This window comes from Sinocyclocheilus rhinocerous, unplaced genomic scaffold (genome assembly GCF_001515625.1).
Source record: "Sinocyclocheilus rhinocerous isolate Xijiao unplaced genomic scaffold, SAMN03320098_v1.1 scaffold1063, whole genome shotgun sequence".
Classification (NCBI taxonomy): domain Eukaryota; kingdom Metazoa; phylum Chordata; class Actinopteri; order Cypriniformes; family Cyprinidae; genus Sinocyclocheilus; species Sinocyclocheilus rhinocerous.
The window spans coordinates 1,056,256-1,068,993 of NW_015625586.1; the positions used below are offsets into that span (position 1 = coordinate 1,056,256).

The following is a 12,738-nucleotide window of genomic DNA, read 5'->3' on the forward strand; positions in this document are numbered from 1 at the left end:
AGCTCATTAGCATGTAAAGAGATATGCACCGAAACGGGTCGCTGTGAACAGTGATGTTTTTGACAAAAGGGTAAAAAGGGTGTTGTTTTACACGACCACTGAGACCATTTCAAGAATACCCTAAAGAATCATACCAACGTGGAAAATGGGCATCCGATGTCCCCTTTGAAGCACAGCCACCACAAAATCAGACTTACTTTAAAATCATTCTGAGGTTAAATACATATTTAAAATCATAACAAGAAATAGTTTAATAGCTATGATACTGTTTTTGAAATCAAATCTTTGCATAGACAAGAAACACTGGAATCTAACAATGCCTTAGAAAAAAAACAGTTGATCTTAAAAAATTAAAGCATATACATAAACCCTATCGGATAAGCATTTTATAAACTTTTGAAACATTTGTGTTTCATATTTTAGAGCAGTCACTGCAATTTATGAAAGAACTCATTTAAATCTGTTTGTGGGAGTGTGTGAGAAAAAAATCAGATGTAACCCCCTTTGTAATCATTAACATTTTCCATAAGTAACTGTAATTTAATTACACATGTTTTCTTAGTAACTGTAACTGATTACAGTTACTGTTATTTTGTAATTAAATTACGTAATTCCGTTACATCTAACTAGTTACTCCCCAACACTGCCTAACTGTATATATATATATATATATATATATACACTCACACAATATACACTGAACAAAATTATAAACGCAACACTTTTGTTTTTGCCCTAATTTTTCATGACAAAAGGCCTATTTCTCTCAAATATTGTTCACAAATCTGTCTAAATCTGTGTTAGTGAGCACTTCTCTTTGAGTTCAGCTCATGAAAAATGGGGGCAAAAACAAGTGTTGCGTTTATAATTTTGTTCAGTGTGTGTATATATATATATACATATATATATAAATATATATATTTTTTTTTTTAATAAAAAATATGCCATTAATTAATTTAAAAACATTCATAATTATTATTAATAATAATAATACTTTAACTTTTGGGGCCAAATAAATTGAAAACCTTTTAATAAATAAATATTTAGTTTGACCTCCTGAGGTTAAGCACTTCCTTCCTCTATCCATTTGTTGACCATTTGGGTTTTAGGCCTTAGCATAGATTGTAGGTATTTGTGGAGTGTCATATGTTTATATGCATTGTTTTGAAAGTGTATGAAAACTATTGGTCTTTAAAACATTTTATGTGTTATTAGTCTAACTTCATGCGCCAACTTCAGAAAACAGGCAGGGTAGAATATTTACTTGATTTTGTCAGAGGAGACTACAGCTGTTTCTTTCCCCAAGTATAGCTTACTAGTGCTGAAATATAGGCTACACAAACAATGAGCAATGTCGTGCTTCTCTTCCCTCAGAGCAAAGAGTTGCGAACTTCTGGTAAATTCTCAGTCCTGGACACTTATCCCGGGTATCGGGTAGTCATTCAAACTCATTTCTCCGCCTTCTTCTGCTTCACTTTCCTGGGACGTGTGCAGTGAAAGTGAGCGGTCTGCCCCTCTCATTCACTCTGAGCTCATCACAGTCCACGCACACAGCGACACTGACACTCTCAAAGCCTGTCTGTTCTTCACCGTTCCTGCTTCTCTTTCTGCGGGAAAGAGGGAAATCCTCTTTTTCTCTCCGTTTCACCTTTCCGCGGGCATGCATCAGCACGGTGGCGGGCACCGGGAGGGCTGTTGGAGTCGCGCGTGGATAAATGCTTGCAGATGCACTTTATATTTATTTCTACTGTTAAGCCTGGAGCGGAGCACCGTGCACTCAGGTAGGAAACATTTACGCTTCATTATCACTTTTTTTTCGTTATGCCTTTTTCTGACTGCTTTGTTGTCATGATTTATAGACGTGTTATGCGATTTAAAAATAATACTAATAATGTGAGACTTGATTTTATTTGGGGTGCTGTTGTGTTATGTTGGCTCCGGCTGCACTGATGTGGAGGAATGCCACGAAAGTCCAAACTCTGAGTGGAACCAGATGTGAGAAGAGGAAGAGAGACCGGGGGAGGGGAGTGCGAGCGCTGGTGCTGTGCTGGGGCTATTGATTCTTTCCAGTGACTCGGATCATTTGAATCGATTCACTAAGAGAACTCCCTTTGTTGATACTTTCTGCAGGTTACGTAGTTACGCCAATAGGTGGCGAGCTTTTGCGTGGTATTTTTGAGTCTTTGAATGGTTTACTTGAATGATTCATTATAAACATGTTTTTAATGACTGAAAGCTTTGTTAACTTACCTGGTTAAACTATAAAAGACGAAACTCGGGTAAAAAAATGGTTTAAACAAAAGCGCAACAAAGCAAAGCCATATGAAAATTTTCCATCATTTTGCCAGCTGTGTCAACTGCATACTGCAAACTATAGAAATAAGACACTTGGTTCATTTCTTGGTTAATTTTCTTAACAAACAAGTGTATTTAGCCTAAATGCTGCTTCGGTCTCCTTCATTGAGTTCAGTAAGTCCAAATGATATGCTTATTTATAGTTCGCACTCTAATGATATTTGCTCATACTGTATATATTCAGAACAGATAAGAAGTTGCTTTAAAAGGGAGAAAGTTTGTGAACTAGTCAGTGTATGAACGTAAGGAGACTGATTCGTTCAAAGATTCGTTCAGGAAACTCGTTCACAGACGCAGCATCATCAGCACAGCTTTTATGTTTTATAGCGCAACTTTAGTGGTCGAAGGGACATTTTTCGTTATAAAGGCCCAGTCGTTATGCTTGTTTGCAGAAGCATGTTCTAGGTTTCTCACTGTTCTGTTAACCTGTGTTCTCAAGCGCTTGATTCTCACCCCGTAAGCAGATGTGCCCTAAATATATCCGGTTACACAACAACGAGCCGCAGCTGAGGGCTGTCTACGTCTCGGTGGTCTTGTATAGTTTTTAGTGCTTCTCTCAACTTCACAGTCCAGCAGAGACCGGATAGGTTTTTGCACCTCTGTGTCAGGGACTGTCACAGCCTTATTAAAAAGAAAAAAAGTTTAGAAGAACAGAGCAGTGTTGTTGAACAAGCTAAAAATACGTCACCAAAGACCTGACGCAAAATGCTGTAGTTGCCAGTGTCACCTCAGGACTTGAGCGTTTTGTTTAATCACAACAACATGATCTACTGAATCGGTTTTCAATTTTGTAGTCAATCTTTTTTAATTAAATAATTTAAATGACTAAAAATTTGATAGGCTATTTTCATCATCAAAATGTTGTATTTTTATGTAGGCCTAATATTTAAAATGTAGCCTAATGCTCAATTTAGAATCTGGTTACCCAGTCTGTCATTATCTTTTTTTTTAAATATATATAAATTTTGCCGTTTTTATATTTTAATCGGCATGCACATTTTGGTAACATAGAAATTAAATACAATACAATTACAATTTAGCACCTTTCTACTGATCATTCAATGCTTTAATTATATATTTAATATAAGTGCTTTTTGGCCGATTGACACTTTAAAATAAAAAATAATTAAGTAATTGTTTTAATATTTGGAATTTATTATTGTTGTTGTAATATCATTATTTTTTTTGCATCTTTTTAGCTTTTTCTCTAGCTCTAGCTTTTTTTTATTTTTTATTGATGATGCTTTTTTAAATTTTGTGTGTCACAAACACGCCAGCACAGTAAAAAAACTGGGAGCAGACCCAATATTATATCTGTTTCTGTCTCAGTTGGGGTTGGATCTCAGGTCACAGCTCTGGCTAGGTTAAGGGCTCAGTAACGGGAGCCGAGAAACAAATACCGGCCGGAATTTCCTGTGTGTTGGTCAATCTCTGTGTTTACAGAATAAAAGGATCATCTATACAAAACCCTGACCTCTCTCTGCACCCTTCCTTTTGCTCCCTCACTCCTTCTTTTTTTCCTCCGTCTCCCAGCTGGCTTGTTACCTTCCTGCCCCTAACTCCATCTCTCTCTCTCTCTCTCTCTCTCTCTCTCTCATATCCCTTACTCATTACCCTCCCCCAAAAAGGGGAAGGGAGAAACAAAAATGCATCTGTCATAATAATAAACGTTTAGCTTTGGTAATCAGGGTTCAGGAAAACCACATACCACCACATGACTAAGCTCACACACCCTTTCATGGAGTGGAGTCCCCCCCCACTGAGCGCCTGTTTCTTCTGCCTTTTCCATTTTCTGGTATCCTTTGTATTTTTCATGGGGATTTACACCCCAAATTCCAAAGCCATCGACCAGTTTGTAATATGTTGGCGATAGTAGATTTGAAAAACGTACAGAAGCGCATTCCTAAAAATAAAAGTTCTAAAAGGGTTTTTTTGCAGTGATCCTATAGAAGAACCATTTTGGTTCTTTAAAAAGCCTTTCAGTGAACAGCTCTTGGAAGAACCTTTGAAGAATCTAAAGAACTTTTTTCCACCATAAAGAAGCTTTTGTGCTCTGGAAAGGTTCTGTGGATGTTGAAGGTTATTCATGGAACCATATGTCAATTAAAGAACCGTGGTTTTTAAAAGTTTTAAATAGCTGTTTTATCAAAATAAGTTTTGTCTATAAAATAGACACACTGACTGATAATTTAACCATGTCCTGATAAATCAGTCATTCATTTTGGTTAAATAAGCATGTAAAATAAATGTCCTCTGCATTCTCACAATTTTGTGTAGCTATACATCTTATTTGGCATCGGTGCATTGTATTGTATAAGTGTATATATTAGCATTAAATCAGCCACTCTGCACATAGGCTGCTAGAAAACCAATATAAGTCAAACAACACTAATCAGAACATTGCTAATTGATAACAACAATTGGTTATTGCCTGGGGTGGAATACCATTATCGTAGCAATTTCTCCTGTGTGTGTTAGCCTGCAGCTCTGAGTTGGTGTTTGTGTGGTAACTGTTTCAGGTGGCAAGTACTGAATCAGGCCTGTTTTAACAGTGCCTAGGCCCACTTTAAACCTTAAGAAAACAATTAATCGGAGACATTCCACAGTCTCCGATGCAGAGACAAATTTTGCCCACACTAGTCATATCAATGTCATCATCAGCATTATGTAATCAGTGATCGCAAAAACAATTCGTTTAGCTGCGCAGCCTCATCCGTGCCATGGGATGTTCTCATCTCTACCATCCGGAAGAAGGTGGTTCAGGAGCATTCGTGCCAAAACCACAGGCTGAAAAAAGTTCCTTCCTGTAAGCTGTCAGCCTACTCAATAACTGTCCGGCAAGCTTCTAATGGATGGTATTCTTTCTCTCAGTGCTCTAACATCACTTCAGACAAATCACCCATAGCCATTCATTTCTCTTTAATCACACAACCACTGCTGACCTGCAGACACTTTACATTACAATCTGTCTATTTTTTTTTATTTATCACAGCATGCTCTTTAATGCATTATCTACGGACATCCTATGGCAGTTGTCATAGGATTTGTTTCTGTTTAATGTTATGCAGTAGTTCCGGAAGTAAGTCGTAATTTAGCAGATGCTTTTATTCAAAGCAAGGATTCCCTTGCAGCAACCTTGTTTTAAGTAACTTACCTTGCTCACAGGCACAATGATGATGATGATAGCTCTTCTTTTATGAATATGTAGTTGTAAGTGTCTTTATTATTATTATTATTAAACAAATTATAATAATAATAATGTTTTTTCAATTAATTAATTTGACCTATATTTATTTGAACATGCATATATATATATATATATATATATATACATATATATATGTTTCAGACAAAATCTGAAAATGTCTTCCTGACCTGATCAAATTAAAAACTGACCTCATCGTCAGAAGGTGGATCATAAATTATTAGACTGAAACACTGTCATTCATCTTTTTGTTTTTATTGAAACGCCCACAATTAGTCATTTAAGTAAAGCCTTGGTTTATAATGAAGGTATTAAGATGATGCTCATGAAATGCCTGAGCTTGCTTTGCCCTTTATCTGTCAGAAGTGGAGAGAAACTCTTTGATGTTTGTGTGAAGAAGCATGTCTGTACCATCCTTCCTCCTGAAATATGTCTCCCCAGGGCCTTACCTCCACCAATTATATGACTCACTCAGATCACATGATGCCCTCAAATTCTTCTGCTGTTCTGCAGGAAGATGGAAAGACTTGTTTTAATCCCGGTTTGTCACGGATTGCGCGTCATTAATAAGTGGAATCAGGACCTCATGGAAAGAATTGTCCTAGTTACATTTGTTCACATTTTCAACTCTTGTTATTTTACATCTCACTAGTTAAAAACTTGATCTTGGATTTTCCATGTTCTGTTGTCAGATCCTAGTAAAAACGGTTTAAATGCTTTTTCGGAGCCACTGCATATTTACCTTTACATAACACTGATTTACTTTATTTTACATTGTTACAGAACTTCTTAACATTTTTGACAGCATGCTTACTTATGGAAATATATGTTTGAGCATTGATGTCCAGAAAGTCTCCCAGGGTCTCAGTCAACTTTCTGTCTCTGTTTTGTTTTCAAAGTAGAGAAGGTCCTGTTTGTTTTTGGATTGATCCCATTTCCCATTTCCCTGCTCTGTTTGGAAACACAGCTGTGTTTCTCTCGGGTCTTTCTTCAGGCTCTCTTTTCTGTCTCTTTCTTTTGCTCTGATTTTCTTTCTCTCTGACGTTGTGGTTGTAACCTTGCATTCCCCCCTGCAGGAATGAGAGGGTGTATGAGAGAGACAGATAAAGAGAGAGAAAAGCAGAATGGAAGTATAAAAAGAAACCAGACTGGTGTTTGGGAACGCTGCTGGGTTTGGCTCTTCTGCCTTCTGCTTGACTCTCCTCCTAGCCATCTCTTTTCCCTGTCCTTCTCTCACTAAACCACATATACCTAGTCAAATACCAATATATGTATTTATTCTTACTGTGCTGTGAGTATCTGGTAGCAGCTTTATAGTGTATTTTTTCTAAGAAGGCAAGGAAAGGAAGTGCCTAAGAAAATAATCGACAGTACAAAAACAAAACAAATATTGCGAAATATGAGATTAAACTCAGTGACACTAGTAAATAAAGTTTGACACCAGTAATTAACTTGACAACAGGTTAATGCAGCCTATTGTGTTTGCAAACGGTCTAAAAATAATCTGAACAGGTTAAACCAATAAAAATGGATGGAATATTTACAACATAAATAACTCATCCATTCAGATATCATCACTTTCAGTCATGTTAAAATCAAATGTACTATAAATGATTATTCTTGAGTAGTTATTTATTGCTATATCTTATAGTAATAAAACATACGATTTTGATGCGACATTAATATATTTATTCAGCAAGGATGCATTAAATTGATCAAAAGTGCAAGTGGAGACATTTATAATGTTACAAAGGAATTAAGTTATTTTGAACTTTATAATCATCAATGAATCATGAGAACACATTAAGGAGCACAGCTGTTTCCACGTTTTCAACATTGATAATGAAAAGAGCAGCAAATCATAATCATATCATAATGATTTCTGAAGGATCATGTGACACTGAAGACTGGAGTAATTATGCTGAAAATTCAGCTTTGCGTCACAGGAATATATTACATTTTTAAATATATTCAAATAGAAACAATAAAAGAAATAGTAACAATAATTCACAATATTACTGTTTTACTGTATTTTGTTATTTTGATAATAAAATGCAGCCTTGATGAGCATAAGAGAATTCTTAAAACAAATTATTAATTTTATAATTAATAATGTATATAGAAGACATAGAAGACCTGCACCACAAGCCACTGATGGGTGCAGTTATGATGAAACCGGGATACATGTGTGTGCTCACACAAAAGAGGAATATTGCCAATGTCTGCATTCTCTCAGGGCAGTTTCTGTTGGGTTTTTCTCTTTTGTTTTTGTAAATTACTATCTATTTGCAGTTAGACATACCGGTATGATGTGTTCCAAAACCAAAGCATGCAGAGATAAAAAATTTAAAAAAAAACAGATGAAAAGTTCCAATTGCAGGCCATATCATACCATAGAGAGCAGCCATTATGAAAGCCACACATACAGAATATGATAACATGAAACTGCAGATTTAATTTTCACCTGTAATTAAATCACTGTTTTACAACTGAGGCAAGTCAAAGCACATACAAGCGTTTTGTGGGATTGTTTGAACAGGATTTGTGCTTTGCTTGTGTTGGATAAGAACTGCTTGAGTGGGTGAAAGAGAATCAAAAGGGGTTTGCTTATTCTACTGCTGTAATAATATACTATGAAAATAGCTAAGTCAAAAACAGTTTTGGTCACATGACATTGAGAGTTTGATGGAAATTGTCTCTGTATGATCAGTCATTTGGTTTAATGGTGTGTAAAATCAATGTCTAGGCTGGAATCAAACCTTAATGATTTTTCCATATTTACGATTTCAGGGTTATCAGATTTCTCTTGTACAGTATGTCTGTGTCAGGTAAATAACTTCTCTCTCTCTCTCTTTCTGCAACAGCACATACGGATGAATCGGACACTTTTGCGTTTTTCCACGAGGGAGCGCAGGGCTGCCTGGGGGTACGAGATCACATGCTCTACCTCTCTTCTTCCTGCAAGGGTGACGCCCAGCTGTGGAAATGGGTGACCAGGGGGCGGCTCTTCAACATTGGCTCCTCCCTCTGCCTGGGCATCACCACGGGCAACGTGAGCACATTTGGCGACAAGTCACCACTGGGCGTGTTTCGCTGCGACTACGAGCCTCCGCGAGTGCGCTGGACCTGGAGTTGCAGCAAGTTCTTGGAGATACTTGAGAATTACTTGCCCTCCCCTAAATTACTCCTCAACACCGGCAATGTCTCGGCCGCCGGCTCCCCGTCTGCAAGATCCCCCTCCCAAAAGTCTCTGTGGCGAGTCTATGACAATCAAGACCTTTGCGCCAAGTCATACCGAGGTCAGCACATTAAAAGTTGTTTCTTTCTCACAGTTACACAATATCAGTAATTTGCCCATCCACACTAAAGGGAATTGCATCCAGTCAGCATTTATTTAATGTTTAATATTAACGTGACGTGACATGTGGCCAAGTATGGTGACCCATACTCGGAATTAGTGCTCTGCATTTAACCCATCCAAGTGCACACACACAGCAGTGAACACACACAAACCGTGAACACACACCCGGAGCAGTGTGTGGGTAATATACATTACCTTTCAAAAGTTTGGGGTTGGTAAGATGTTTTAATGTTTTTGAAAAAGAAGTCTTGTATGCTCACCAACGCTGCATTATTTTGTCATAATACTGTACTGCAAAAACAGTGTTTGTTGAAAACAGTTGTGCTGCTTAATTTTTCTGTGGAAACCATGATGCATTTATTTTAGGATTCCATGATGGCTAGAAAGTTCAAAAGAGCAGCATTTATTTAAAATATAAATATTTTGTAACATTATTATGTCTTTACTGTCTCTTGTGGTCGATTTAATGAGTCTTTGCTGAATAAAAGCATTAATTTAAAAAGAAAAAAGAAAACAAAAGAACAACAAACTTTTGAAGGGTAGAGTACAGCTATGTGGACCAATAAGAAACCAAGCAATCAACAAATGTTCTGCCACTTGTTTTTGTTGCTGTCACACATATTTATTTATTAATTTACTCATTGATGCAGTGTCATTGAAAATAGAGAAATGAACGATTATGGAAAGAAGAAAAGAGAAAAGGATCAAGAAAAGATTGATTTAAAAAAAAAAAAGAAACAAAGGGCAAGGAAGGTAGTCCGATGTTTAAACTAGGCCACATGTCTTTTGGACCTCAGTGATATTTAGACTAGGGTTTTCCGCGTGTGGATGTTTTTTGCCAAGGGCAACTCTAAATTTGTCCTGATTGGCTTCTCACCAAAAAAGAAGCCAATTAAAAAGTCTGGCCAGTGTTTGTATACAGTGCTGAGGCCCAGTCGTCTCTCAGTCTGAGTCCCATCAGGCAATCTGTCTCATAGTGACTAATTTAGTTCTGAAATCACAGCCATTCATTGCTCCAAAGTAGTGCATTTGTGGTTTAGTTAGTTCACAATGACTGAGGATTTTTTGTAATGCTGCGGAAGTTCTTTCAGAAGGACTAGGTTCCATTTATTTAAAGGGGTCATATGATGCGATTTCAATTTTTCCTTTCTCTTTGGAGTGTTACAAGCTCTTGGTGCATAAAGAAGATCTGTAAAGTTGCAAAGACTAAAGTCTCAAATCCAAAGAGATATTCTTTATAAAAGTTAAGAGTTAACCACGCCTACCTAAAACGGCTCATTCTAACACGCCCCCACATATCTACATCACTATCTGGGAAGATTTGCATAACGCCACCCAAATGTTCACGCAAAGAAAGAAGGAGTAACTTTTATTCTGAAAGAAGACGTGGTTTCAGGAACAGCAGTCGTGTTGATGCAGCCATGTCAGGGAGACGCTGTGTATTTCAGTGCGAAAGCAAAAGCACTTTATTTGGCCTTCCGGAAGTAGATGCAATTAGGAATCATTGGTTAACATTACTAATGGACATTGTGGTTTTATAGTAGGCTAAGATCCATTACATTTTTTTTAATTTCATGACGTTTGGTTTTGTTAACGTTTCTTGAATGTTTGCATTCATCTGCCAATGTTGATGGAGCAATGTACAAAAATACTCTTGAGAGTGTTTCCTGCACTGTTATTTAGCGGGTGTGCTTTGATGCTACTGAATGCTAGATGCAAGTGATGTTTCGGCTCGGTGGTGAGATTGCATTACATGTGATGGGATACCGGGTGCCACAAAATAATACAAAAAGACAATAATTCGACAACCGCTTTCTACAGCATTGTCTTCGCTGGTTGCATGCTAAAACAAGCATATGGCAAGACCACTATAGTCCGATTCATGAACAAATGACTTTTATGAGCCAATTCTTTTGAATGAATCCTTCTCCACCTCATGAGTTATCGGTTTATGTGTACTTAAGACTTAAAGGGATAGTTCAGCCCAAAATGAAAATTCTGTCATTAATTACTCACCCTCATGTCGTTCCAAACCTGTAAGACCTTTATTCATCTTCGGATCACAAAGTAAGATATTTTTGATGAAATCCGAGAGCTTTCTGACCCTGCATAGACAGCAACTGGCACCTTCAAGGCCCAGAAAGGTAGCAAGGAAGTTGTTTGTAAGAACATGTCACATGGACTATTTTATCGACTTCCTTACTACCTTTCTGAGCCTTGAAGGTGTCAGTTGTGTTGCTGTCTATGGAGGGTCAGAAGCTCTCAGGTTTCATCAAAAATATCTGGATTTGTGTTCTGAAGATGAACAAAGGTTTTACGGGTTTGAAATGACATGAGGATGAGTAATTAATGACAGAAATTTCATTTTTGGGTGAACTATCCCTTTAAATTAGTATTTAAACTAACTGGTTGTTTATATGACAGTGCATAGTTATACACATTTAGATACACATTCAGCACAGAATGATACTTTACAATAAAATACTATTATATTAAATCTATATACAAATTCAGAACAGTATTTATCCGCATTAAAATATTTTCTTCATCACTAAATGTAATGAATATTGTTATATTAAATATTTTACACATTCAGAACAGAATTTAGTTACAATAAAATTACATTTTAATTAAAAATATTATTATATTAATTGTTATACACATTTATAACATAATTTAATTGGAATACAATGATATTTTATGTAAAATTATTGTATTAATATTAAAATATTTTACTGAAAATTATTTTGATAGCATTTTTGTGTAGTATACATAGTTATTGGGGGCTTACAGTTGCTTGCACTAACTGCTTGCACACATTTTCAAAACTTTGCCTCTTTTTTCAAAACTTTACACTCAAATCGAAGAATTGCACACAAAAAATGCAAAATGCCTCACATCTCTTGCAAAATGAAGCACTGCATTCAAAATATCACAAACACATCTCAAAAGCAAACATTTGTCTTATGTTGCAAACACCTTTGCCATAATTGTATATTTTTGGATATATATACATAGTTATTCAAAACCTAAATCTCTTCTTTTATGAGCTCCTATGTACATTTCTGTACAAGATTGAAGGTAATTGGCAGAGAGATATTGAAAAATGAATGGCAAACACAAAAGCAAGATGGAAACCAAACTTTTTTTTTACTGTAATCATTTGTGGTTGTGAATACAGTACTACACAAAATGAAAGAAAAGAAATACATCAACCATGTGTAGTTGTGCAGATGTGTATTTATAGGCCTATTCTAAAGCCATGATTGGTTAGTTTTAAGTAAAGCAATGAGTGTTTGCACATGTGAGGGTTTAGTGTGAGGCACTGATGAATTAGTGTGGCATTTTGATTTTGAAAAAGGAAATCAAGGTATTTCCTGTTAGATTTTTGTGTGTTACATAGGGAATTGTGTGTTGTGTTTTGCAAAAAGTGTTTTATGAAATTGAAAACTGAGTCAAAATGCTGATAATTAGTGTGTGGTTTTGCAGATTTGGTGTGTGGTTCTGGTGTTTGAGTGTCAGGTTTCAGAAAATGTGTGACAAGTAAAGATTTTGTGTGTAAGCAGTTGAAAAAAAACAAAACAAACTGTTAATATACAGTGTTTAAAACCTATGGTTTTCAGCATTGGTAATAATAAGAAATTTTTCTTGACCACCAAAACAGCATATTAGAATGATTTCTGAAAGATCATGTGACACCGATCACTGGAGTAATGGCTAATGAAAATTCAGATTTTCCATCACAGGAATCAATTACATTTTAAAATACATTAAAAACAAAGAAACAAACAAACAAAAACAGTTAATGTAATATTAT

The 12,738-nt window shown here is 36.2% G+C and overlaps 1 protein-coding gene across 1 annotated transcript in view; it reads left to right on the forward strand.

Annotated features, from left to right (window-relative positions):
• Positions 1-1,518: 1,518 nt before the first annotated feature.
• Positions 1,519-12,738, forward strand: part of mrc2 (mannose receptor, C-type 2) — a 31,081-nt gene continuing 19,861 nt past the window's right edge. The window contains exons 1-2 of the mRNA XM_016571304.1: positions 1,519-1,781; positions 8,425-8,859. Of these exons, the coding sequence (XP_016426790.1) occupies positions 1,661-1,781; positions 8,425-8,859 (556 nt within the window). The 5' untranslated portion in view covers positions 1,519-1,660. The remainder of the gene's footprint in view (positions 1,782-8,424; positions 8,860-12,738) is intronic.